Source organism: Oryza glaberrima, chromosome 6 (assembly GCF_000147395.1).
Source record: "Oryza glaberrima chromosome 6, OglaRS2, whole genome shotgun sequence".
Taxonomy (NCBI): domain Eukaryota; kingdom Viridiplantae; phylum Streptophyta; class Magnoliopsida; order Poales; family Poaceae; genus Oryza; species Oryza glaberrima.
This window is the reverse complement of record NC_068331.1, coordinates 3858181-3882646: the sequence shown is the minus strand read 5'-3', so window position 1 is coordinate 3882646 and position 24466 is coordinate 3858181. Positions and strand designations below refer to the sequence as shown.

At 44.3% G+C, this 24466-nt stretch overlaps 3 protein-coding genes across 5 annotated transcripts; 2 read left to right on the top strand and 1 right to left on the bottom strand.

The window, feature by feature from the left end:
* Nucleotides 1-400: 400 nt before the first annotated feature.
* Nucleotides 401-5907, top strand: LOC127777978 (receptor-like protein 14). 3 transcript variants are annotated; one of them, XM_052304597.1, is made up of 6 exons: nt 412-699; nt 769-1108; nt 1185-1698; nt 2226-2381; nt 2489-2557; nt 3281-5907. In XM_052304597.1, the coding sequence occupies exons 3-6, from the start codon at nt 1368-1370 to the stop codon at nt 5404-5406; spliced, it is 2682 nt and encodes an 893-aa protein (XP_052160557.1). In that variant the 5' UTR covers nt 412-699; nt 769-1108; nt 1185-1367; the 3' UTR covers nt 5407-5907. The 3 variants fall into 3 exon arrangements, with proteins under 3 accessions (XP_052160559.1, XP_052160557.1, XP_052160558.1); XM_052304598.1 differs by having other exon boundaries at nt 760-1108; XM_052304599.1 differs by having other exon boundaries at nt 401-1108; nt 3265-3386.
* A 5622-nt stretch (nt 5908-11529) lies between these two features.
* On the top strand, nt 11530-15862 carry LOC127777625 (probable protein phosphatase 2C 54). The gene is made up of 4 exons (XM_052304225.1): nt 11530-11926; nt 13510-13710; nt 14312-14508; nt 14903-15862. The coding sequence occupies exons 1-4, from the start codon at nt 11810-11812 to the stop codon at nt 15468-15470; spliced, it is 1083 nt and encodes a 360-aa protein (XP_052160185.1). The 5' UTR covers nt 11530-11809; the 3' UTR covers nt 15471-15862.
* Nucleotides 15863-19702: 3840 nt separating this feature from the next.
* LOC127777332 (putative UPF0481 protein At3g02645) lies at nt 19703-21865 on the bottom strand. The gene has a single exon (XM_052303911.1). It carries the CDS (start codon nt 21694-21696, stop codon nt 19945-19947), a length of 1752 nt encoding a protein of 583 aa, XP_052159871.1. The 5' UTR covers nt 21697-21865; the 3' UTR covers nt 19703-19944.
* Nucleotides 21866-24466: the final 2601 nt, after the last annotated feature.

The following is a 24466-nucleotide window of genomic DNA, read 5'->3' as shown; positions in this document are numbered from 1 at the left end:
CCACAATTAAAAAATAGGTAGGTCCCACCACAAAGTACTTATAACTTGGTAGTAAGCTTACGACCAAATCTTATGGCTTGGTCGTAGCTATTTACTACTTTCACAATATATTTTACTTAGTAGTAAGAATATTTTAATGTCTACTCCCTCCGTCCCAAAATATAGCAACCTATATTTTGGGACGGAGCGAGTAATACCCACTTTTTTCACTACATTGTGAATGTCCTAATGACTAGGCTGCCGTGTCAGTACATTTGGACCAAGCCAATCTGGCACGTCAACAACAACATCAACAAAAAAAAAAAACCGTTTTAAAGAGTCAATTTGCATTAGTCCCTTCGAAGTGGGGGAGGAGGTTTGGTTAATAACCGATTTTGCCATTGAGGGACGAGAGTCGAGCAATGGCAAGAGTTGAAGAAGGCAAAATAGACTTATTCCAATATTAGGCCTCTACACGATGGGCCTTCACAACGCCACCCCTACGCCGACGCCGACGCCGACGCCGCCCTGGTTGCCGGCGGCGGCGGCATCGACCGCGACCCCTCCCCGTCGGCGCCAACTTCTTCAATTCCTTCCTCGATGGCATCGAAGGCCAACTCCTGGCTGCCGGCGGCGGGGGCCCCGCGGTGCCCCTGGCCGGCCTCAACCCTCCCCGTTGGCGCCGATTTCTTCAATTCCTTCCACGATGGCGTCGACGCAGTAAGCTCTGTATTCCCCATTAATCCGTTCACAGCAACTTCCACCTACTGATGATGCAAGGTCCTGCAGGTTGCCCCCAAGAACGGGCTGGTTGAGTGGATGACCAGTCTTTTTTTTTATTTTTTTGATGAAGGTGGATGACCAGACTGATTGCTATTCCCCAATGCGAGGTTTTGGGTCCAAAAGTGAGCAGTCTGCAGATGACCAGGACCGATCCATCTCCGAGGAAACTACTTTGTTTTCTTTATATATTATTATTATTGTTGTTATTTTCTCGTGGATTTAGTCATTGCTACCATGGAGCAAGCATGCCGGCAGTCCACTTATCCAAGACTCCAAGTCCAAGCCCCACTCACTTGCTGGAATAAAGAAATCTCAGGCTTCTCTTCTACTAATACTAAGAGATAATGTACGCGGGCTGGCTAGCTTCACGGTTGACGCCGAGTCACGAGGCCGATGCTGACACCGATTTCTTTTCATTTCAGGTAGGCAGTCATTACCGTCGCAATCAGCGACCTGCTTGATGCCACCATGGGGAGTGTGGAGTCTGGTGGTAGTGGTAATTGAGTGTGAAGTGTGATGCACCGAGACCATCAGTATAAAATCAGTGCCTGTGGGTTAAAATTCTTGAGAGCTAGCGTATTTGATGACTGGAGATTGTGGTGGCCATGAGGAACCCCTGCATTTGGTGTTGCTTGGTTCTGCTGACCTTGGTGGTCTGCGACAGTTGTTTACACGAAGAGAGGAGACATCTTATGGACATTTACGATACGTTCCAATGGTTGGATGGTTGGGTGCCTTACTGGAGTAGCAGAGATTGCTGCAGGTGGGAGAGGGTGACCTGCAGCTCCATCACAGGGCGTGTCACGGCCCTTGATCTTAGTCCAGATTATTCGCGGTGGTATGGCCTACTCAACTGCAGTATGTTCCTTCCATTCCGTGAGCTGCAGAATTTGTCTTTGAGAAATGCCGGCATCACGGGATGCATGCCTGGTGCAGGTCAGCAGGTCTCCCTTCCTTCTCCAGTTCTCCTCCCTCAAGCTGTTTCACATATCGAAGAAGGCATATAGGAACATTGATATTATATATTTACCAAGAGAAATTTTACAATCCTTGAGAGGTACCACAATTTTTAGTGCAAATTTGGTACCTCCGGTATTGAGAGGTACAAAAATTTACAGTAGAAAATACGGTATCTTTCGGTACCTTCTCAACGACTTTAAAATCACTCATTTACGGATTTACCAATCGTTGGGCTGCAAGTTGTAGCAACTAAGAAGTCTCTGTTCAGAATAACTTAGATTTCACCACACCGAGGTTGTCTTGCTAGATGTAAACACCTTGTCCCTGTGACCCACCGACCCTAGGGTGTGTGATGCTTAGGTAAAATGGTCACCTTGGTGTCCTTTTGTTGGACCTTCTCTAGGTAGGTGCATACGTATGCACGCAGTCGGATAATTCCTGTTGCATTAGTCTTTATTTTTACTAATTTTCATATTTATAGTGTTTTTCATCATTCGGTGCAGGTTTTGAAGTATGGTCTAATTTACGCCAACTGGAAATCCTCGATCTATCTGAAAATGAGTTGAACGATAGTAGTATCATGCCCTTGGTTGGACTTGCATCTCTGCGTTCCCTATTCCTCGGTGGGAACGTCATAAAGAATGACTTTATTGTCCAAAGTAAGCATCACACATGCTTGTATTTTCAATATTAGTTTTTTTCCTGACAAAAGATTTTTTATTTCGGAATTTATCTCTTATTTTGGTTTATTTATTGTATGTTATAGGATTAAGCAAAATGAAGCTGGATATTCTTGATCTAAGTTGGAATGGAATTTTCGGGAACATATCAAGAGGTATGGCATCTCATTTAAAGTTTTTGTGAAAGCATAAAGGTGCAATAGTAAATGAGTAAATGACCGTGTCATGGTTCCAATATTTTACAACTGTTTCTACGTTGTTCAAAATAATCTCAGCCATGCTTACAAATTAATGGCATGCAGTTTGAAGTTCAAACTTTCAACACCGATGTGAGTGTGGTGGAAAAGTGAATAAACTTTACACTTTACATTGGGGCACCTAATTTAAGTACATGATTATTATGGTAGTAATATATCTTGTTCTCCTTCAATCGATAAAATAATTCAAATTTAGTGTGATCCCAAAGTAGATACACCAACTCCAAACCACAGTGTGCTTAACTTCAGTAGTTTAGAACCAGAAACTCCCAAGTCCCAAGGGCAAAAACTTTTAATTGCTGCCTTGTGGGAGTATTCTTTCAAATAGTCATGTCAAAGAAATCTTACTTAACTCTGCTCTTTATGCTATTTTGAAACATTAGTATGACTTCCCAGTTCCCAATGATTAGTATGTACTTCCTCCGTCCCATAATATAGCAACCTAGTACTACGTATGTGGACAAGCCCCCTGTCCAGATACGTAGTACTAGGTGATATCCTATCTAGTACTAGGTTGCTATATTGTGGGACGGAGTGAGTACTCGCAAACATAGCCTAGAATTAGGAGCAGCTATGTTTAGGAATCATGTACTGACATCACATAGTTCATTTCATTTACAGCTGTTTGCAATATGACCAGTCTTCGAGAATTGCATCTAAACGGAAATTTTTTCTTTGGGGTGCTCCCATCATGTATCAGAAATCTAACTTTTCTCAGAGTACTTGATCTGTCAAATAATCTCTTAACGGCAAGGTTCCCCACTATTTTGTTCGCAAACATGACGTCACTTGAGCAACTTTCCCTTTCCCATAACCAGCTTGAAGGTCTGCTACTCCTAAACTCTTTTTCAAATCATCTCCAACTGAAATACCTGAGACTATCAAGCAACAGTGCGAGCTTCCAAGTGCAAACTGAGAATCCAGAAGCAAATATATCTAGTCAGCTTCAGGTTCTTGAACTATCAAACTGCAACCTGAATGCCAATTCTGGTGTTGTACCAAGTTTCTTATCACACCAGCACGGATTATACCTAATTGATGTTTCGAACAATAATCTAAGTGGTCATTTCCCGACGTGGTTACTGGAGAATAATATATATCTATCATACTTGAGTGTGAAACATAACTCATTTGTTGGACCACTCATTCTTCCTTCCAAAGTAAATAAGAACTTATCATGGTTAGATGCATCTTATAACAGGCTAAGCGGGGACCTTCCTGTGGACATCAACATCACGTTCCCTAATTTGAGCTACCTAAACTTATCGAAGAATTTTTTTCAAGGCATATTTCCTTCAGCCATTAGTCACTTGGAGAATCTTGCAACTTTAGATTTATCTTACAACAACATATCGGGTGATATAACTGCTAGTTTGCCTATAACTATGTCAATGAATCATCTAGTGCTAAACGATAATAATATCTCAGGGGAGATTCCTACTAGCATTTGCACCAACATGAATCTTGGTGTGGTTGATTTTAGCAATAACAAGTTTACTGGGTCCATTCCAAATTGCATAGATTCAAATTATCTACTTTTTATCCTCAATCTAAGAGGGAACCATTTAACTGGATCAATTCCAACAAGTCTATCCAGCTTTCTGAGTCTTCAATTTCTTGATCTGTCCAAAAACCATCTGTCTGGCCCCGTGCCTGCTTTGCCCAATTTGACATATCTCCACTTAAGCGAGAATGAACTGAATGGAACATTTCCCCTTGTCTGGTCATTCAGTACTAATTTGAAGACAATGGATCTGCGATATAACCAATTTAGTGGTGCAATCCCAAGCTGTATAGATGAAACTTTTCCAGAGTTACGAATACTATTGCTTAACGGAAACATGTTCGAAGGCATGGTTCCAAACCAAGTGTGTCACTTGAGATATTTGCGCCTCCTAGATTTATCTAACAATATGCTATCTGGACTAATACCTTCATGTTTGAGCAATATGGGATTATATGGAGAGTTCTTTTCCTTCCAATATGGTGATATAGTGGTCAATGTCAGTGCCCATTTATCCAACACCTTGCACGAGATTTTCCAAATTGGATTTTATAGAGAGTTCAATAGTACCATGTTAGAATTGGACCGAGAAGAATTCACCACAAAAGGTAGGCAAGACTATTACAAGGGTAACCTCCTTAGCTACATGTCTGGGCTGGACTTCTCTTCAAACCAGTTGGAAGGACCTATTCCTGAAAGTATCGGTGACATGGCATGGTTGCGGGCATTGAATTTCTCCAATAATTCATTCAGCGGACCAGTACCAATTTCGTTATCAAATTTGAGCAATCTCGAGAGCTTGGATCTATCGCACAACAGATTGAGTGGCCAACTATCACCGCAACTAGCAGGACTAAAATCACTCGAGGTCTTCTCTGTCGCATACAACAATCTTTCAGGTCCTACATTGGGTACAAAAGGGCAGTTCATCACATTTGGTCAGAGTAGCTATGAAGGCAATCCATATCTCTGTGGTCCACCATTGCTGAAGAGTTGCTCTACCGTGTCCACACCATCGATTCCGCAGCATGAACAAGATGAAGACGACGACGATAAAGTTGGTGATGTGGTACTGTTTTGCGGCACAGCATTGTTCTACGTGGTTGGGTTCTGGACTTCCTTGGCTGTGCTTTTCTTCAAGAGAAGCTGGCGATGTGCACTGTTTTTAGCTGTGGACAGGTTCAGTGATCCTCTGATGTTTCGGCTTGCTATGTTGAGCAGGAGGATCCACAGCACAAATTAACTTTTCCTTCTGGATGTTCAAATAATTACTGGTGTATTCTCACTGATTACTGCTACTCATTGCTGAACTGTTAAAGCGATTAAATAAGTAATGTACTTTTTTTTCTGGCAAAGTTGTGTGTTATGGGTTTATGGATGCTGGTCTTTCAGTTTGTGATATTTTTTGTTTACTTTCTTATCTGCTTTTTGTGTATCAGTGTTAGCAGTGATAAGGAAAACACATTTGCCACAGCTTGTGATAGACTATGTTATGGCCATGTCACTGTAAATATAAGTGATGTAATGTTTTTATGATCATGTTATGGCCATCAGCTTGTGATAATGATGTGGTTGTTTTCTTCTCTGCATTTTAGTGTCAGCATATTTACAGTGATAAGAGAAACCCATTTGCTCAGAATATTTTGACCTGGTAAGTTCAGAGTCTCTGCAATTCTAAATCCAATCTGTGCTCAAACATTACAAACTGGTACTAGAGTATGTTGTACAAGTCAGTCTATATAATTGATAGCCTGGGAGCCCGTACGTTAACGGGCCAACGGGCAAGACCCATATAACATCTATGATAGCAAAAATATTGGGACTATTTAAAAAATTGTCGCAAGATTTTTTGTTATAAAACTTTCAAATGTATCTAGAGTGTAAATATATAGTAACTCGTATGTAACCAGAGTGCAAGTACACTATTCCTCGTATGTAATTACACTGTAACTCGTATGTAACTTATACAAGAATGATCGGCCCCCCCCCTGACGCGCGTCAGCACGCCCCTAGGGCCCCACCACATCTCCCCTGCCACACTACCACGTGTCCCCACTACGTACCACGTTGCAACGAATCACCAACATATTTTAAAAACCCTCTATTAAGGGAATTCGTTTCATTTTTTGTTCCACCAAAAATGTTTCACCTAGTGTACTCACAATGTTTCACTATGTATAGATCTAATGTTGCAGTGAACCGAAACATTCTTTTGCAACAAATCACCAACATATTTCGGAAACCCTCTATTAAGGGAATTCATTTCATTTTTTTCTTCCACAAAAATGTTTCACCTAGTGTACTTAAAATGCTTCACTGTGTATAGATCCAATGTTGTAGTGAACTGAAACATTCTTTCGCTATTTGCTGAAACATTGTTTTTATATAAGGTGAAACAACGTCCGATTTAAACGATTGAAACATTTTCGATCTACTTAGTGAAACAATTCCGATATATTTGGTGGAACATCGTGCAACATTTAAAAATAATTCAATAATAAACTAAAACTTTTTTCGTCGGAATATATCCACGTGTGGTCTTGTTTTAAAGATTTAATTGCAACGAATTTAATGGTGCAACCGGATCATGATTTGAATTAATAATTTAAAAGAAAAAAATAGTTTTAAATGGTTTTATACGCATGCGTCATGCTGACGTCAGCGCCCGATTTTTCCCCCTCTCCATCAGACGCCCGGCGTGTAGGCTCCTCCTAACTTATATGTAACTAGAATAAAACTATCACACAAATTATATGGCGCGGTGGTAGCATAAATCCTCAATGAACTCAAGGGCGTGAAGTTAAATCGTAGCAGCTACACTTGCCAATTTATCTTTTCATACTTGCGAGTACGAATCTTAGAGCAAATCTAATGGCCTAGAAGTTGAAAGTTTTCCCCCACAAAAACTGTCGATAGTAATCTAGCAATTCCGAAAATATTAATAAGCTTCACAAATTTCACATCCAGAGTGCTCCTGCAAGATATGGACCACGCGGACGCCGGACACCACCGTCGCCGACGACGAACGTTCGGCTCCACAGGTTGAGCCGGCAAATCTGCCGCCGCCTGTCGCCGTGGTGGCTAGCGCAGCACAACGCCGCCTCGAACTCCGATGCCACCCACCTCGCGTCCATCCGCCGCTTCCGCCGCCGCCGCCCCCACGGCATGTCGGAGTCGAGCACCTTGAACACCGTCACGGTCACCACGACGCGGTCGCCGTCGCCGCCGCCGCCGGCCCGCACGGCGCAGAACCTGCCTCTCCCTATGTAGACCGTCCTGGTGGTGGCGGCGCCGCCCGTCGCCGCCGCCGGCGTGACAACCGGTATGGGGTCGTGTACCCGGTACGTGTCGCACCGCAGGGACGGGGGGTCGTCGGCCGTGAAGCCGTCGTCGACGACGGCGATGTCGTGCGCCCGGAGGAGCCCGCCCGCGTCCGCCGCCTCCGGCGGCGACGCCGTGAGATACGGGTAGCCGTCGGCGCGCACGGCGCGGTCCACGAACGGCAGCGGCTCGCCGCGGAGCTTCACCCAGGCCGCGAGGCCGGTGTCGAACAGGTAGCTCTCGTGGTCCTCCGTCGAGAGGAGGAGGCCCGGGCGGTACGAGCAACGGTACACGGCGAGCGACACGACGCGGCTTCGGAAGGGAGGGCGCGGCAGCGGCGACCACGCCTCGCCGCCGGAGCCGCCGGCGCCGCCGACCCTCCTCGCCGGGTCGAGCACCTCCAACCTCGGGTCCTCGCAGAACATGTCGACGTTGTAAATCTTGCCGTCGAGCTCGACGATGCCGTACTTGACGGAGGAAGGAGGCGGGCCGACGGCGGACACTTCCCACGACGCGGCGTCGATGATGACGCTGCCGGCGTAGCGGGCGCCGCCGTCTTTACCGGTGACGCCGACGACCTTTGAGCCAACCTTGATGAAGTCCATGCCCGGAGCAGCCCGGAAGCGGGCGATGGAAGGTCCGGTGAGCTCCTCGCCGGTGACGGAGATGCCACCGCGGGAGCTCGCCACGTCGACGCGGTGCACGGCGTAGCCGGAGTGGTCGCCGTGGCCGTACGGGAAGATCAGGTAGAGCGACTTCTTGTTCTTCCGGTCATGGCGGCGGCGCCGCCGGCGCGTGTACACCGGAGACGGCGATCTCCTCAGCCGGGGAGACATCGGCGATGGCGATCGCTTCCGATTCCGCGGCTACAGTGAAGGCGTCCGTCTCAGTGAACGCCGGCGATACCAACGGTCGCGTGACACCGGCGACGGCGAACGGCGGAGATAGGATCGGCGGCCGCTGTCGTCGGACTCTGAAGCCGACGACGACGACGACGATGACCAAGGCGGGGTCTCAATCAGAGGCCAGCAATCGTCGTCGGACTCGGACTCGTAATCGGACTCCGACGACGACGACGACGACGACCAAGGCGGCGTTCGCTCACGTTCCGGAGACCGCCGACGATCCGGCGGCGAACGAGCATGCTGGGGAAACCCTCGGCCACGGACAAACGGCGCCGGCGGCGGCGACAGTGACGGCCGGCGCCGGCGGCTACCGCCGCCGCTAGAGTGGTCGGGATACGACGACGTCGACGGCGAACGTGACCACCGCCGCTTCCTCGCCATCGCCTCACGAGGAAACGATGGCGCGTGTTTGCTCGCGGGAGATTGAAAAGGTGTTCGATCTTATATGGGCAGATGGGCCGCTTCATATGGGCCGCGGGTGTCCAGCTCGGATCCGACTCGGTTTTAGGTGTGCAATGGTGGCCCGTGTCCGTGTCCATGAGAGGTTTACGTGTGCAATGGTTTGTGCGTAAATGCGTATTTTTTTAAATTACACAGTACAACATAGACACTTACAACGCACGCGCACTCACCCCTATGAACGCACGCACGCAAACTCTACCCCTGTGAGCATCTTCGAAGATTGGGCCGGCAAATCCTGGAGAGATTGACGAAGTCACCTATGAACGCACGCACGCAAACCCTACCCCTAACTAGGCCGGCAAATCCTGGAGAGATTGACGAAGTCACCACAGGCGCCTCGCTGTCGACGGGTACGTCGCCTACCACTGAAAGCACAACGCCGTTAAATTCTGAAAAATTCACTCCCAACCCAGAACCTCAGGTGCTACTGAGACTCTTGCAACCACTAGGCTACAGGCCCTTTCGCAAAATCACATTTTTAGTTTATTATTAAAGGACCCTTTGATAAGGGTTTCGCTAACAGCCGTATCTTTTCACTTATGCTTATCAGCCAAAATTTAAATTTTCAATTTTAAATTTGAAGCTAATTTTAGGGTTTTTTTCTTAATGTTTATTTTTCAGCCTTTACTTTTAGATCACTCAGAACAGTATATAAAGTTTTATTCATAAATTATTTTTTATTTGTAAATATACCGTTTGGCTTATTCACTTAATAAGCCGAAGGATGGGGACGTAAATTTATGTCGACAGATATTTGCCCTGGTTATAGTTGATTTTTGAGCCGCTTCATTCTTTGCGAGATCCGTGCAGGAGCACCGGCAATTAAATTGGAACATGTGTGGTGATCTTGGGCATGTGGTACAAATTAATTGAGCTATTCTTGCAATGAATGTTAGTACTTGTTTCTCAGTGCCTAATGCAGTGAATTCGGTTGATCCATTTTCTTAACATGAAGTGAATGGCAACAAACAAATTACAGTGTATATTTAATAGTTGCATTCCAATTACATTACAGTTACATCCCAATTACATCCTACTACTTACACTGTAGTTACATCAGTATAACTATAATGTAATTACACTAAGTGCTAAACTAGAAAAAGAGTGGGTAAACGATAACTTTTAAATGATATGCAAGTTAATTGTTCACCAGTTGATTATGAATTACTACCATTCATCTATCAAATGAATATTGACTAATTTTTCCTTAAAAATATGTCGACATCTCGGTTTATTGGAAAAACGACATAGGAATTTTAGAGAATTCAATCCTATATGAAAATTTACTATGAAGACCGTTGAAACTGAGGATTGAATTCCTATCATTGGAAATTCCTATGGAATGAACAATCGTATAGAGATTTTATAGGAAACTTGGCAAGAGCTCTAACCTCTTGAAAAATTTCCTTTGAGTCCATCTCTCTTATCCAATTCCTATGTTTGTCGTAAGGCCCAATCAAATGATCGTTCTTGTGTCCTTCCATTGTTTTTCAATTCTCTGCTTTATACTTCTATTCCTATCAGAATCATATATTTTTCTTATTCCTTCGTTTTTTTTTTATTCGTGTGATTCAAAAGGGTGCATTAGCCACCGACCAAAAATAAACACCCTCTCGCTCGGGAAAAAAATGAATATATATGTTTTTACACGCTTAGAAGAAATTTGCAAAAGTATACCGTTGTCACACGACGGTGCCACGAGATCGCGAGACCCGCCATGGTCTTGCAGGGCGAGGGCGCAAGACCGTGACTTTGTATCCGTATTAGTGCGACTAATAGATTAATTAGCATTATTAACAATTAATTAATTATTATTAATTATCATTTTTAGTGATTAATCAGGATAATCAAACCACTATATTAATCATTTCCCAAAATGCTGTTGCTTTTTGGGCATGCCCAAATGGCTGTTGCTCCGTCTCGCACCGGCCACGCGCGGTCTTGTGCCCTCACCCTATGAGACCTTACACTGTCGTTATTTTCGTACAATAGTTCAGCGATATCGTGTCGATTTTGCATTTCCATACAGTGGCAATATTATATTTGTGCAAAAAAAATTACATCAACGTATTTCTAAGAAAAAAATGATAAATATATTTTTCAAATTTAATTCCTCTCGCTCTCCTACGGCAGCATGGTGGCATTGTCGTCGGATTCGAGGTCCACAATGGAAGGCCCAAAGCCCAACCACGTCAGATGTGACGTTTCTACACCCACGTGTTTGCTTCTCTTCCTCTCCCCATCATCATCAATAAATAAATAAATATACTACCACGTTCCAAAATACGTACAGCTGTCAATATCTTTGTCAATATCTGTGTTTAACTTTTGACATCTATTTCATTTTAAAAAAAATATAAAAAATAAAAATAATAATCACACATAAAATACTATTTATATTTTATCATCTAATATCAACAAAAATACTAATCATAGAATATTTTCACATAAGATGAACGGTCAAATGTTAAACATAAATAATATAAAACTATACTTATTTTATAACTAAGGGAGTAAATGGGACTGTCATAGATGGCATTTGACAGAAAAAAACACAGCTCGTAAATCATATGAATTTTAGTCCATTGGATCGCTTTAAGATTCGTGGCGGCAGTTTAACCCTAACCCCAATCCAGGCCGCCGCCGCAATCCACCTCCATCAATCCAACTAACCACCACCACCGCAAAGCTTTTCCCTCTCTCGCCCCCACACCACACACCCTCCTCCATTTCCCTCCCATTTCTTTCCTTCTCCGCAGATATTCCCCAAGAATGTCCTCCTCCTCGGATTCCCCTCTCTCTCCTCCTACGGAGTAGTAGCTTGTGCTTGCTTTGCTCCGATTTTCTCTCTTCCCTGTCTCTCCTAGCTGCAATATACCACTAGCAGCAGGGCGCCCAGTTGCGCGATCGATCGATCGAGCTCCGTGGTGCCAAGAACGCCCTGTACGGCGCGCCGGTATGTGCGTGGAGGAGTCGGAGGGCGCGGAGAGGCTGGATTTTGGGGAGCCCGCCGCCGCCGCCGCCGACGCCGGGAAGAGCAAGAGCAAGAGCCCCGACGAACTCCCCTCGCCTCGGGTGAGTAGGGTACTACTTGGTTTTCTCTCTCTTCCGCAACGAGAGATTCGATTCTTTGTCTTGGGGCGTTTCTTCTTCGTTAGGTTCGTTTGATTTCCCTTCATGGCGTGAAGGAAGGAAGGACGATGATGATGAGATTGGGAAGGAAGGAAGGAAGGAAGCAAAGCATGCCCTTCTGGGTGCTTGCTTTGTGCACACGCCTCTTCCGTTTCTTGAAACACATGGAGTATTATTAGAAGTGATTGTGATTCTTTTTTCTTGTTTAATTATTACTGCTAGCTAGTACTGATTGTGCCTAGACTGATCGTGTGTGTGGAGGAGTTAAGTTTTCTGCATTTGTTAGCTGCGAAGTTTGGTGGCCTGGTAGGTGTTCTTCTTGCCAATGTGTGATGATACTACTACTACTATACTACGTTATTGGTCACCTGTTCATTGCATTGTTCATTGGTACTTTGATCTTGTACTGAATATATATAATTATAGTCGCAGCGTCCAATCTCTGGCTTGTTCATTGTGGAGTACTAAGGGGGTGTTTAGATGGGGCTAAAACTTTTTAGTCCGTGTCACATCGAATGTTTGACGCTAATTTGGAGTATTAAACATAGACTAATAAAAAAACTAATTTCATAAATGAAAGCTAATCTGCGAGACGAATTTTTTAAGCCTAATTAATCCATAATTATGAAAAGTTTACTGTAGCATCACATTGTCAAATCATGGTGTAATTAGACTCAAAAGATTCGTCTCGCGAATTAGTCCAAGGTTATGGAATAGGTTTTATAATTAGTGTATGTTTAATACTCTAAATTAGTGTATAAACAGCCGATGTGACAGGGACTTAAAATAAGTCCCTGTTTCCCAAACAGGCCCTAATTTCAGACTGTTGTACCTACCAAACAGGGCAAAAACAATCATCACGTGCTTTAGAACAGGAAAGAGGTAGTACCTGCAAAGTGTACATGGTACTTTATTTCCCTCTCTTGACTGAAATGAGGAAAAAAGAGTGGTTCTTGTGCTTCTCTCTCACCCAAGGACACATTTTTCCTGAAGTGATCCATGTGGTTTGCTAACTTTGAAGTGTTCTTTTTTCTTCATATCAGTTGTAGAAACTGCTTGGCTTTAATTATCTATGGCTAGTGAGATTGTTGGATCATAAGTGTTGCGGCATTAATTTTTTGCTATGGAGAGTGCTGAAGCGTGTAGTTTTTGATGATATATTTGTTGCATCTAGCAAACACCAGGCAGTAGCAGCTATGGGATCTTTTCTTATGTGATGTTACCGCAAGTGCTTAATCTTCTGTTTTGTTATCTGGAGTTACATTTATCGGCCGTTGACACTCAATGAATAATTCATTCATTACTCGTTAGCTAGTAAATCATCTAATAAATAAATAAAATGTTCAATTGGGGTTTGAAATAACTTGTCTAGCCACGTTTCTAAAGAAGCATTTTTAAAGAATGTAACTTTGTAGCAAAGTATTGCCTCCTCTTTTCATTAGAGTTGTTGTTTCCTATTAATTGCTCCAGCTCTGAATTTCCAGTACAAATTAATTGATCTAGCATTAATCCTTTTGTTTGGACAGATGGAAAGAGTTTGTGAGAACACTACAGCTGCTGATTTCAAGCAAAATAAGTCTGGTAATTTTGTCCCAAATATTCGATCTGGGGATTGGTCGGATATTGGAGGTCGTCAATACATGGAAGATACCCATGTGTGTATTGCTGACCTAGCTAAGAACTTTGGTTATCAATCGGTGGATAATGAAGCTATTTCCTTTTATGGGGTAAGCACTTTCCCGCTCATTTGTATGTTTCCCCGATTCTGACTGACCAAATGAGTACCTACCTTTTTTTGTGCATAAACTTACAGCTAAAAAGAGACTAGCATGTCATGAATGAAAGTAGAAACTTTTGTCAGATTTGTTCGGAACTAGATATATGTTCTTCCAGTTCAGTAGTAACATATCAATAGCATCCGGTAGACCAGTACGCTAGTCCAGTAGTAACATATTTGTGTAGTGCGCATAGTAGAAAATAAACATGCCATCTGCATTTTTTGACCCAGCTTATTTGTGTAGTGTAACAGGAGTACAATTACTAACAAATTTGTATGCATTCTTAAGGACTATCCAACCAATCATATCCAAACATCCTCCATACTCACACCTACAGAACTTGATCTTATTCTTCACTGTTTCAATTTTAATGAAATCGAGATATCTCAGTAAAGTTACTCTACTATCACATTTTTGGGGCTCATTTTTTATTTAATGTTCAATAAGTGGCTTTATAATTTTTCTTATTCTTCTGCTTCTGTATTTTGATAAAACTACTAATCATAGCACGTTTATGTGAGTTAAGTCTTTGCTCCATTTCCACTATCAGGTCTTTGATGGGCATGGTGGAAAAGATGCTGCCCATTTTGTTCGTGATAATTTACCAAGGATCATTGTGGAAGATGCTGATTTTCCTCTTGAGCTTGAGAAAGTAGTAAGAAGATCCTTTGTTCATGCAGATAATCAGTTTGCAAAGACAACACTGTCTTCTGGCACAACAGCACTTACAGCAATGATTTTCGGAAGGTGCTTTTATGACACATTAAACTGTGGTTTTCCCATCTTTGAATAGTATGCTTATAAGAATCAGTTATCAGTACCATGAGACATGAACTAAATACCTGCGACAATCTTGGTTTCCTTATTGCTATTCAATTTTACTTTGGGCTTGGTTAGATACTTAGATCTACTAGCAGATGTGTTTTCCAATTATGTTAAGCTATAAGATCATGCCTGTTTTTGAATCTTTATCACGTGCTATAGATTTCATTGCTTTATTAATTCCTAGATATAATTCTAAAAGCATGAAGTGGCAAACATCCATATCATGTCTTTCTGTAAACTTTTTGCTACGTTTTTATACCTGTCACTTGTTCGCAAACACTTATGATGGATACTGATATCTTCATGTCTACTGCAGGACTCTTCTGATTGCAAATGCTGGAGATTGTAGGGCGGTTCTTTCACGGTGCGGCACTGCAATTGAAATGTCAGTGGACCACAGGCCTTGCAGCCTCAGTGAAAAACTGCGTGTAGAATCACTTGGTGGCTATGTCGACGATGGTTACCTCAACGGTTTGTTAGGAGTCACTAGAGCACTCGGTGACTGGCATCTTGAGGGCATGAAAGAAGCTGGCAATCCAGGAGGTCCACTTAGTGCTGAACCAGAGCTAAAGATGATCACACTGACAAAGGACGACGAGTTCTTGATAATTGGCAGCGACGGGATCTGGGACGTCTTCTCAAACCAAAACGTGGTGGACTTTGCACGGAGGCGCCTCCAAGAACACAACGATGTGAAGTCCTGCTGCAGGGAGATCGTTGAGGAGGCAATAAAGCGAGGCGCCACCGACAACTTAACCGCGGTGTTGGTCTCCTTCCACCTGGAGGCTCCTCCCCAGATCAGAGTGAGCCGACCCGGTAGGGTGGCGCGCAGCATTTCGGCTGAGGGGCTGAACAGCTTGAGGACACTCCTGAGAAACCAATGATGGCCATCTTCTTTGCATTCTTGCTGCAATTTCTCTAGTATGTTGCATTGCCGAGTGTTAATTGTATGTAGTGATCTCGGCACCTCATTGTTGTTAGATGTTACCACCATTGTTGTGATGACACCAGCTATTATTCTTGTTGGTAATTAAGCCAACGAACATGAGTTCTGAGCTCTCAAATTGTGAGAAATTCTAAGCGGCTGTAACAAGTTGAGCTCTGTGAAGAAAGAAGTGAGTGCCCAAGCTCACAGTGTCATATTTTTCTCCTATTCTTGTCTGTAAATAAAAATGTCAGCTACTCAGCTCCTGGGTAATTGAACGTTGACCATGTAAAAGATACCCCCATTGAGTGAAATTGCCGCCAATTGGCTCATCTTTTCCATGGTTTTGTCTCATGTTTTTCAGTTGTCTGGTCTCTTGATACAAAAAACACGGAGACAAACACAAAAGACCAAAATAATGCCTTCAAAGTGCAGGAATGATGCATGCCAAATTGCACGGGCACTGATCATTTTCGTCTGATTAGTCCTAATCTTCCCATTAAAAAATCAAAACTTTCTCGTACGCCAGTATTCAACCCAATTAACTAATCAAGTTTGTACACTTTTCCTGGAGGAATGCACAAGCAAATATACGCAACTCTGTACATTCCTTCAGAGACATGGATGCAACTTTCTAGGAGCATATGTATATCACACTTGAGACCAAATACAGTACTTGACAAAATTGTTAATTACATTTGGTACTTCCAAGTGTGGCATTGGCACCTAATCCAGGGACCAATGGCCTAAACATGGCCCATACTTTGGGCAGACATACTTCTCTAAAGTGTAGCAGAGATAACATAAATTATGCCCAAATTTTGTATCTGTACTTCAGATTACACCTCCATTGCAGACATGAGTGCAGCAATCACTAGATGGGACCATGGCTTTGCTTCTGAAGCAAATGATGTATATATATCATCTCTGGGTCAAAGGGTTGCAGCAACCTAACTTCATAGCTCCTCACTGTTCCATCTGAGCTGAAGTGCTAGTATTCCAGTCTCTGAACTTTTCTCAGGATTCTTACTTACACAGAAGATCGAAATGAAGACCTCCTTGCCATTGGTTGCTGCTGTCCTGGCTCTGTTCCTGATGGCTGCAACAGTTCAGAGCATTCGGTTGGATGCAGAGAGTCATTCAGCATTCAGCAAACAGACTGTCAATAACGTAAGTGTTTTATCACTGTCATTTAAGTTTTCTGATAAAGATTGATCAATGAATGTATATGTTGATTCCAAGTTGCTAACTGATGCTCATTCTTGGTTTGCAGACATCTGGCGATAACGTAGTAGCAGTAGTAGTAGCAAAGACTGATGGTGAGCCATCTGGTGAAATGGAGAAAGCCATTTCTGAAGAGAAGAGCAGAGTAGGACATGAGCTGCCTGAGATCCATGTAGATTACTATGGTCCAAGGGGCCATAACCCTAGACATCACTGAACATTTTTTTTTCTTCTTCTTCTTCTTCTATGTTTCATTCTTTCTTTAGATAATCTGTGCTCAACTAGTGAGACACACACACTTGAGAAGGCAACCCTGCTATAGCAAGATCCAAGGTGTAATTTCTAATTTCATTTATTTTTCCCTTCTTCATCTTCTTCCCCCCCTGTTGAAGAGGGTGAGAAACACCATTGATGTACTAACTTCTTGACAACATTTCAATCAAGAAACTGAAACTTGTTGACAGCATTTCAGATTTTCAATCAAGAAAATGCAACTTCGTGAATCGGTACGCTTCTAAATGTTGTTTTTTTTAAAAACAAAGTTTCAATCAAGAAACTCACAAAATGGATGCAGAATGCTTAGCTGTGTGTCGGTGTGTGTGTGCCTAATCCAACATATCATCCTCAGCTTTAGGTGTCAGTCTCACGTATGGTTGAGCATCTCCTGATGTGCAGCAGTTTTCTTCTCCTGGTTTTCTTATTTATGTCATCAAATAGTTTGACAGAAGACAAGGTCAATAATTTTTCTAAGCTAATAATGATGGAGTAGCTAATTTAATCTTTTAAGTATAAAATGTGTAGGAAACATACCAATACTTTAGCATTCACAACTAGAGGGCATTATCTAAAAAAACTAGAGGGAATATTCATTGCATTTGATTGCTCAGCGCCATTATTAGTAGGAATTTGTGAATTTTTTCTGCTGCTTCTTTATGTAGTGGATGTTTTTTTCCCCTTGGGAGCATAGGCCATGAGCCCATGAAGAAAGAATTATGTTAGCCAATTAAGTTGCAGTTCATGTGGGGCAGAAGGGGGTATGACAGCTGCAACATTTTTTTTCTTCATAATCAAATGTCCATGTCATGATGGATTGCTAGCGTGTAAAGGATTTTCTTATATTTTAGCTTCAAAATATTGCAAGTAAAATGCCTTCCAATTGGATCAGACAAGTTCATGTCATGTCATTGTATTGCCTTCTTTTATCATATTTTATTCATGAACTATGGACTGAAGTATGGGCAAGCGAAAATTCCATGCTAACTGATCAGGACATTATTGTTTACTGCAAATTCGGTTGAGCAACTCGCACATTTTAAAAAAAAATGAATTGTTGTTTAATTGCCATATCTTCCCTGGCCTAATCGGAGACAATAGAATGTAGGATGGAAATTTAAATTGATAAATGATAAGTCAACAGTTGCTGGATCAATTTGTCTATATATATATCGATCGTAATCATGTAACTATTAATAAAGAAAATGAATTCATAATCTTACGCAGATTATCTTCATTAACACGTGATAGTGATATTCCTCATAAAAAGTGATTGTGACATTGATCCTAGTTATAAGTAAACTAGCGGAGGGACATTATAGTATTATTAACAACAAATAAAGACTAAACTGCAGTTGACTCAAGCTATAGATGTGATTTTGGTTATGGCGCCCACAGCCCAACTCGTAGGTGAAATTTTAGACCGTTTAGGTTGAGCTAAAGTGAACAAAGAGCATCTTTGGGTAAAGAATTGAGCATAACTCGGCTAGTAAGATTAGCCCCTTTGATTCATAGGATTGGTAAAGGATTTTTATAGGATTCAAATTCCTATGAATTTTTTCCCATATATCCTTTTGATTCATAAGAAAGAAATGAAACTTTCCATAGGATTGTATTCCTATGCTTCACATTACATAGGAAAACTAGCAAGAGGTATGATCTCTTTATAAACTTTCCTTTATTTTTCCCATGGCACTATCAAATAATTCTTATTGTTTTTCCTGTATTTTTTTATTTCCGTAGGATTTGAGAAGCGTACTACGTCAATACTTTGATCTGTAGGAAAAGTGTAGGAACTTTGGATGATTTCAATCCTACGGAAGTCTTTGAAACAAAGGATTGAATCATATCCTATCCTTTAAAACTCCTTTGAGTCTATCTCTCTCATCCGGTTCCTATGTTTTTCCTGTGGTCCAATCAAACGGTCATTCCTGTTTTTTTCCTATATTTTCCAATTCTCTGTTTTACACTTGCATTCCTATCAGAATCTTGCGTTTTTCCTATTCCTCCTTTTTTTTTCCATTCTTGCGATTAAAAGGGGCCCTAAGTTTTAAGTTTCGGACTTAAGATATGTGTTCACATTTCCTTGTGATTTAATCTCAGTAGATAATACTTAAAATAATAGTACTTGCCTCCAATCTCTTTAACTTAAAATGTGCCAGGACACATCCACATGGTTTTGTATGTGTGAGCACTAAGTGTGGTGTGTGTGGATGTGTGAGTTCCACTTGTGCTGTGAAAAAGAGTAATATCTCTGTCCCAAAATAATTGTAATTCTAGATTGTTTAGTATATATTAAGATTTGAGAATAAAGACTATTGTGCTTCTCATTAAATAGTGTATAGGTAAGTGTGTGGTGGTGGTTGAGGATATAATAGAGAGGAATTCAAATCAAAAGTGATTAATGGAACAATTGGTACTATATTGTGACAACTATTTTGAGACAAATTTGAATACTAGAAATACAATTATTAAGGGACGGTCCGACGGAGGTATTATTTTTGGATTAACCCCTTTCCATCACTAGTTTGGTTTTGGATATAGTTTTTCTTTAACTGAAGTTTTGGATATAGTGAATACGTACATAGGTGAGTTCCTCCTTGCTACTAATTGTTAGAAATAAAATTTAGGATGCCACCATGAAATAATTGGACAAAAACCTTCCCTATATCATGATTTTCTATAGGTGCGGAATTAATCACAAAATTACTTCTCACCAAACTTGCATTGTATCTATCCAAGTACAACCAAAGTACAAATATACAAGTATAAATTAATCCCCAAAACAAAACAAAAAAAATCATTAAATACACACAAAATCCAAATCGCACATGTACACTTGTATAGCAGCAAAATCCCAAAACCCAAACGCATGCAATCAAATCCAAAAAAAACAAACCAACCAACCACGTCGATCGCTCGCAGTCGCCGCCGCGCTACGGCGGCGGCGCGACGGCGACGGCGCCGAACCACCGGGAGCAGGTGTAGACCGAGCAGAAGGCCTGCAGCGTGGTGAGCAGCAGCATGAGGACGGCGGCGAGGAAGGTGAGCAGCTGCCACGAGCCGAACACGTAGCGCCGCATGAACCGCCTCGCCTTCACCCGCCACCGCGCGCCGTGGTACCGGTTCACCCCCTCCACCGCCGCGTCCATGGCCGCCACCTTCGTCAGCCTCACCGACCTGCTCATCCCGTTCCACAGCCTCGCCGCCTCGCCGTCGCTCTTCATCCGGTTCAGCACCACCCCTCGCCGCCGCAGCGCCGCCACGTCCTCGCCGGTGTCGATGATGCCGTTCATCAGCTCCGTGTACCGGGCGAGCACCAGCGGCCCCGTCGCCGCCGACGCCTCGTAGGCGACCAGGTTGCGGAGCACCACCTCCGTCGTGCTGCCGTCAAGCGTCACCACGGGGAGGTGCAGCGTCGCCGTCTTGGCGTCGAACGAGACCGTGGTGGCGTCGCCGTTCGTCGGCGCGAACTGGACGCCGGCGGCGGCGAGCTCGGTGACTGACGGGATCATGATCTCCTCGATCAGCGGTGGCCGGCTGATCGCGTGGTGGTGGTCCTGCCCCGCCGCCGTCGACGACGACGACGGGTCGCCGCCGCCGCCGGACATGAAGAAGGACTCCACTGGGTGCTTCATCGCCGAGAAGCCCGGGACCACGGTGAGCATCTTCCATGGCGCCTTGACGGCGAACGAGATCGGCTTCGCCACGTACTGCATCGGCCCGCTCTTGAGGCTCGACACGATGCCCCACACCGCGGCGAGCAGCTGCTTCACGTACTCGCAACCGGCGGATTGCTGCTTCTCCTCGCCGCCGCCGTCCACCGGCTGCTCCTCGATGTCGTAGCCCTCGTCGTGGCCGTCGGCGGCGGCGGCGGCGTCGTCGGATGGCTTCGGGACGAGCAGGTGGTAGAGGAGCTCGAGGAGGTGGGCGTGCTTGGCGACGTCGATGGCCGGGAAGTTGTCCATCATCTTGAAGGGGCAGAGCTCCTTCATGAGGCCGGTGACCATCCGCCCGAGCAGCTCGCCGGCCTCCTCCGCCGACGAGCACTGCGGCTCGAGGAGCTTGCGGAGGAGGAAGAGCGGGATCTGGTTCTCGAGCATGAGCATGTCGCGGAGGATGAGGTTGTGCGCCGACTTCCTCCCGGCGAAGTCCACCAGGTGCGCCATCCTCGACGACACCCTCCTCAGCTCCGGCTTCCCTCCGCCGCCGCCGGCGGCGGCCTCCGCGGCGGCGAAGATCTGCAAGAACTCGAGCAGGAACGCGCCGTCGACGACCATCATCCACGCCAGCGTCTCGCCGCTGAAGTCGAGGTAGCGGTGGTAGTGCGCCCTGACCTTGCGCTCCGCGCGCGCGAACTGTTCGACGAGGTGCTCGAGCTTGACGCCCTCGCGGAGGTGCCTCTGGGCGCGCCGCGCGGCGGCGAGCTTGTACCGCTCCATCTCGTACAGCTCCGGCCGCCAATGGTGGTACGGCCCCAGCGCGATGAACTGCGGCACGTACGCCTCCGGCTTGTGCGCCTGCAGCTGCTTGGGCACGTTGAACACGGACACCGGGATGCCGTTGTCGTCGTCGTCGTCGCCGCCGTCCTCCTGGAGGGAGCGCCGGATCTGGATCACCCACCGGAGCTCGTCGAACACCAGCGGCGCGCCGTCCCGGCCGCCGGGGTGGTGGTCGGAGCCCGCCATTGCCGATCAGCTCGAGCTCTAGCTAGCTCCCTAATTCCACACGTGCGAGTTAAGCTGCAGCTGCTTGTTGCTTGTCAGTCTGATCCACTTTGGCAGTAATATATAGTGAAACCTATCATGATTCATGAATAGATTAAATGGTGTGTAAATTCAATTAAAAATTGAACTAATAAAGTACTCCCTCCGTTCCATTTTAAGTGCAGCCATGATTTTCCATGCATAATTGAACTAATAAGGTAGAGTCGATGGCGATAAGAACGTGGAAATTAAAAAGAAAAGGTTTAGAATTGCTCAAAAAGAAAAGGAAAATTAGTTTGGTTCGCAAAGTTGAAACTTGTTCTGTCACTCTGGGCCATGCATGTCTCTTCGTTTTTCGCATGCTCACCAGCCCCAGAGAGATGCAGATTGATCAGAAAAATGTTTCAAACACGGAACAAAATTGGCCAAATTCCTTTACTTTGCACATGATTAACACTGAACTGTACTAAGAATCAGCATTGGTAGATCAATTGGTGTGTTTAGTTCATGCCAAAATTGGAAGTTTAGTTGAAATTGGAACGATACAATGGAAAAGTTAGAAGTTTGTGTGTGTAGGAAAGTTTTGATGTGATGGAAAAGTTGGAAGTTTGAAGAAAAATTTTGGAACTAAACTCGGCCGTAGCACGTCGTCAGTAAAAACCAACTGAAATTAACCCCGAATTCTGTCATCTTCTGACGAACTCTCACTCACATTCAAGAGGAGCAGCTTGCAGCAAGCAACGCTGGAGTCTGGATCTAGCCAAGGACAGTGACAGTGTGACACTGTTGCTGAACAAAACGGCAAATTATGCATTGCATCCATAAAATATTCATCAGATCACGCATGATTACTACGAGCTCCCGATCGATCCATCCATATATGGGGTTGCATGATATGATCAGAGCATGACATTAATTCAAACACAAGACCAGACTGGAAAGGACATTGATTTAGTTTTTTGAATGAATTTACAGATGGATTGCTGAAGAATCTGAATATGCCCACTTGAGTGTTTCTGATCGACTGAAACTTCTTCGCATGGCTATAATACATTAAGCGTGCAGCATGAGCGTTGGCAGTGAGTAGTTTGTGGCCCGGTTAAGCTTTTGTTTATCTACATGTGGGCGCTAAATTAGCTGTTTTTTTGGTCCAAGAAATTAGGGTTGGATGGTCATTCGCAATGATCATGCCATTATTCAAGTCCCTTCTGATGCTGTCATGCCACCTAACATTAGCAGTGAAATAGTACCTGTGGTCAACACTGCAATGGAGAAAGTTAACCTATATTTCCCTCATCATTTAAAGATAACACTGTTCATCCAAATAGTTGTTAAAAATTCTAAAAAAATTGACAACATTCATAGCATATACGTAAACTACTTAAAAAAATTAAGTCAAAATTCAACTCACAAATTGAGATATAAAAAAGATCAGCATATGAATAGTATTGCTACTATTCATGTCTGAATTTGTCCTTTTCATTTCTCATATGGAAATGGATTAAACTCATAAACTGGATTTATTTTCCATTTTTCACCCCTTCGAGGGACTAGAGGTTTTTCTTTTACAAATATAAACTTTGAACGAAAATGCCCCCCTACCCAAATGTTCCATCCATTTGGCCGGCCCATCAGCCCATCATCCACACGAGTCTTCTTCACTTCCAGCCCTCCCACGAAATAAGTTCACTTTAGGTCCCTCATCTTAACCTCGAATTTGAATTTCATCTTTAAACTGCAATACCAAATATAGCATGTCTCTCAACTTACAATAACGATGTACCCGAGGTCATAGGCTGGCTAACATGCTGGCTAAATCATCCTGGGCCCCACATGTTAGCATCATCCTCCTCTCCCCTCCTAGCTTTCTTTTCCTCTTTCCCCCTTTCCTCTCTTCTCAGCCTCCTGGGCGGCGGGCCAATGGGATACAGGGAGAGGGGTGCACTAGTCGCGGTGCATGGGGCTCAACTCGAGGCCACCGCCATGATTGGGCATCTCCACCCCATCTATGTTGTCCTCGTCGGCAGGCACGAGGGGGAGTGAAGGTAGTGACGCTGCTATCGGTGTCGAACAGCGGGGAGAAGGGGCTCACTCCCCGGAACGTGCCAAGATGCTAGAACTCCCAAAAACTGAGCGTCGGTGTCACCAGCGGGAACTCCTCCATCGGATCTAGATTGCTAATGGTAATAACCTTCGTCCTGCTCATCTCTCATCCCAGCAAGCCATCCCGCTCCTTGTCATGCCACGGCGGCAGCTTTTGATGCATGACCAGACAAGCACCACCAATCTCAGAACCTCGCATACCAATCCGCCGAAGAGGTGGTGGGACGGGCCCAACGCAGCGTTGTCGTGGGATGAAGTAGGAGGTGACGGGGCGAGCCTGGCGTTGCATTGTCTTGGGATAGAGTAGAAGGTAGCGAGGTAGGCCCAAGGCGGCACTTTCGCGAGACGGAGAGGTGCCTGGGGTAGGAGAGGTCGAGCCTTGGCGATGTTGGGCTACTGGCGCGGAGGATGGGTTGTCATGTCAGGGAGGAGGCGGAGAGGGAGTAGGATCCGGGCTATGCCCGGCACGGCGGTGGGACGGAGAATGAAGAAGAAAGTTGGGAGATGAGAGAGAGAAGGAGGAAGTTGACATGTGAGGTCATGATGACTTAGCCGTCACATCAGCCAAAACCAATGACTATATTGTCTGTAACCACGAGTACACCGATGGTGTAGATCGAGGGACGTGTTATACCTGATACTAGATTAA

What these genes read in the sequence shown, in the direction of transcription:
- LOC127777332 (XM_052303911.1), bottom strand. Translation starts at nt 21,696, where the DNA reads ATGGCGGGCTCCGACCACCACCCCGGCGGCCGGGACGGCGCGCCGCTG.
- LOC127777625 (XM_052304225.1), top strand. Translation starts at nt 11,810, where the DNA reads ATGTGCGTGGAGGAGTCGGAGGGCGCGGAGAGGCTGGATTTTGGGGAG. An exon ending in AAGCTATTTCCTTTTATGGG is followed by an intron (nt 13,711 to 14,311) that starts GTAAGCACTTTC and finishes TTCCACTATCAG; the next exon opens with GTCTTTGATGGGCATGGTGG. An exon ending in ACAGCAATGATTTTCGGAAG is followed by an intron (nt 14,509 to 14,902) that starts GTGCTTTTATGA and finishes TGTCTACTGCAG; the next exon opens with GACTCTTCTGATTGCAAATG.
- LOC127777978 (XM_052304597.1), top strand. Translation starts at nt 1,368, where the DNA reads ATGAGGAACCCCTGCATTTGGTGTTGCTTGGTTCTGCTGACCTTGGTG. An exon ending in GAATGACTTTATTGTCCAAA is followed by an intron (nt 2,382 to 2,488) that starts GTAAGCATCACA and finishes TGTATGTTATAG; the next exon opens with GATTAAGCAAAATGAAGCTG. An exon ending in TTTCGGGAACATATCAAGAG is followed by an intron (nt 2,558 to 3,280) that starts GTATGGCATCTC and finishes TTTCATTTACAG; the next exon opens with CTGTTTGCAATATGACCAGT.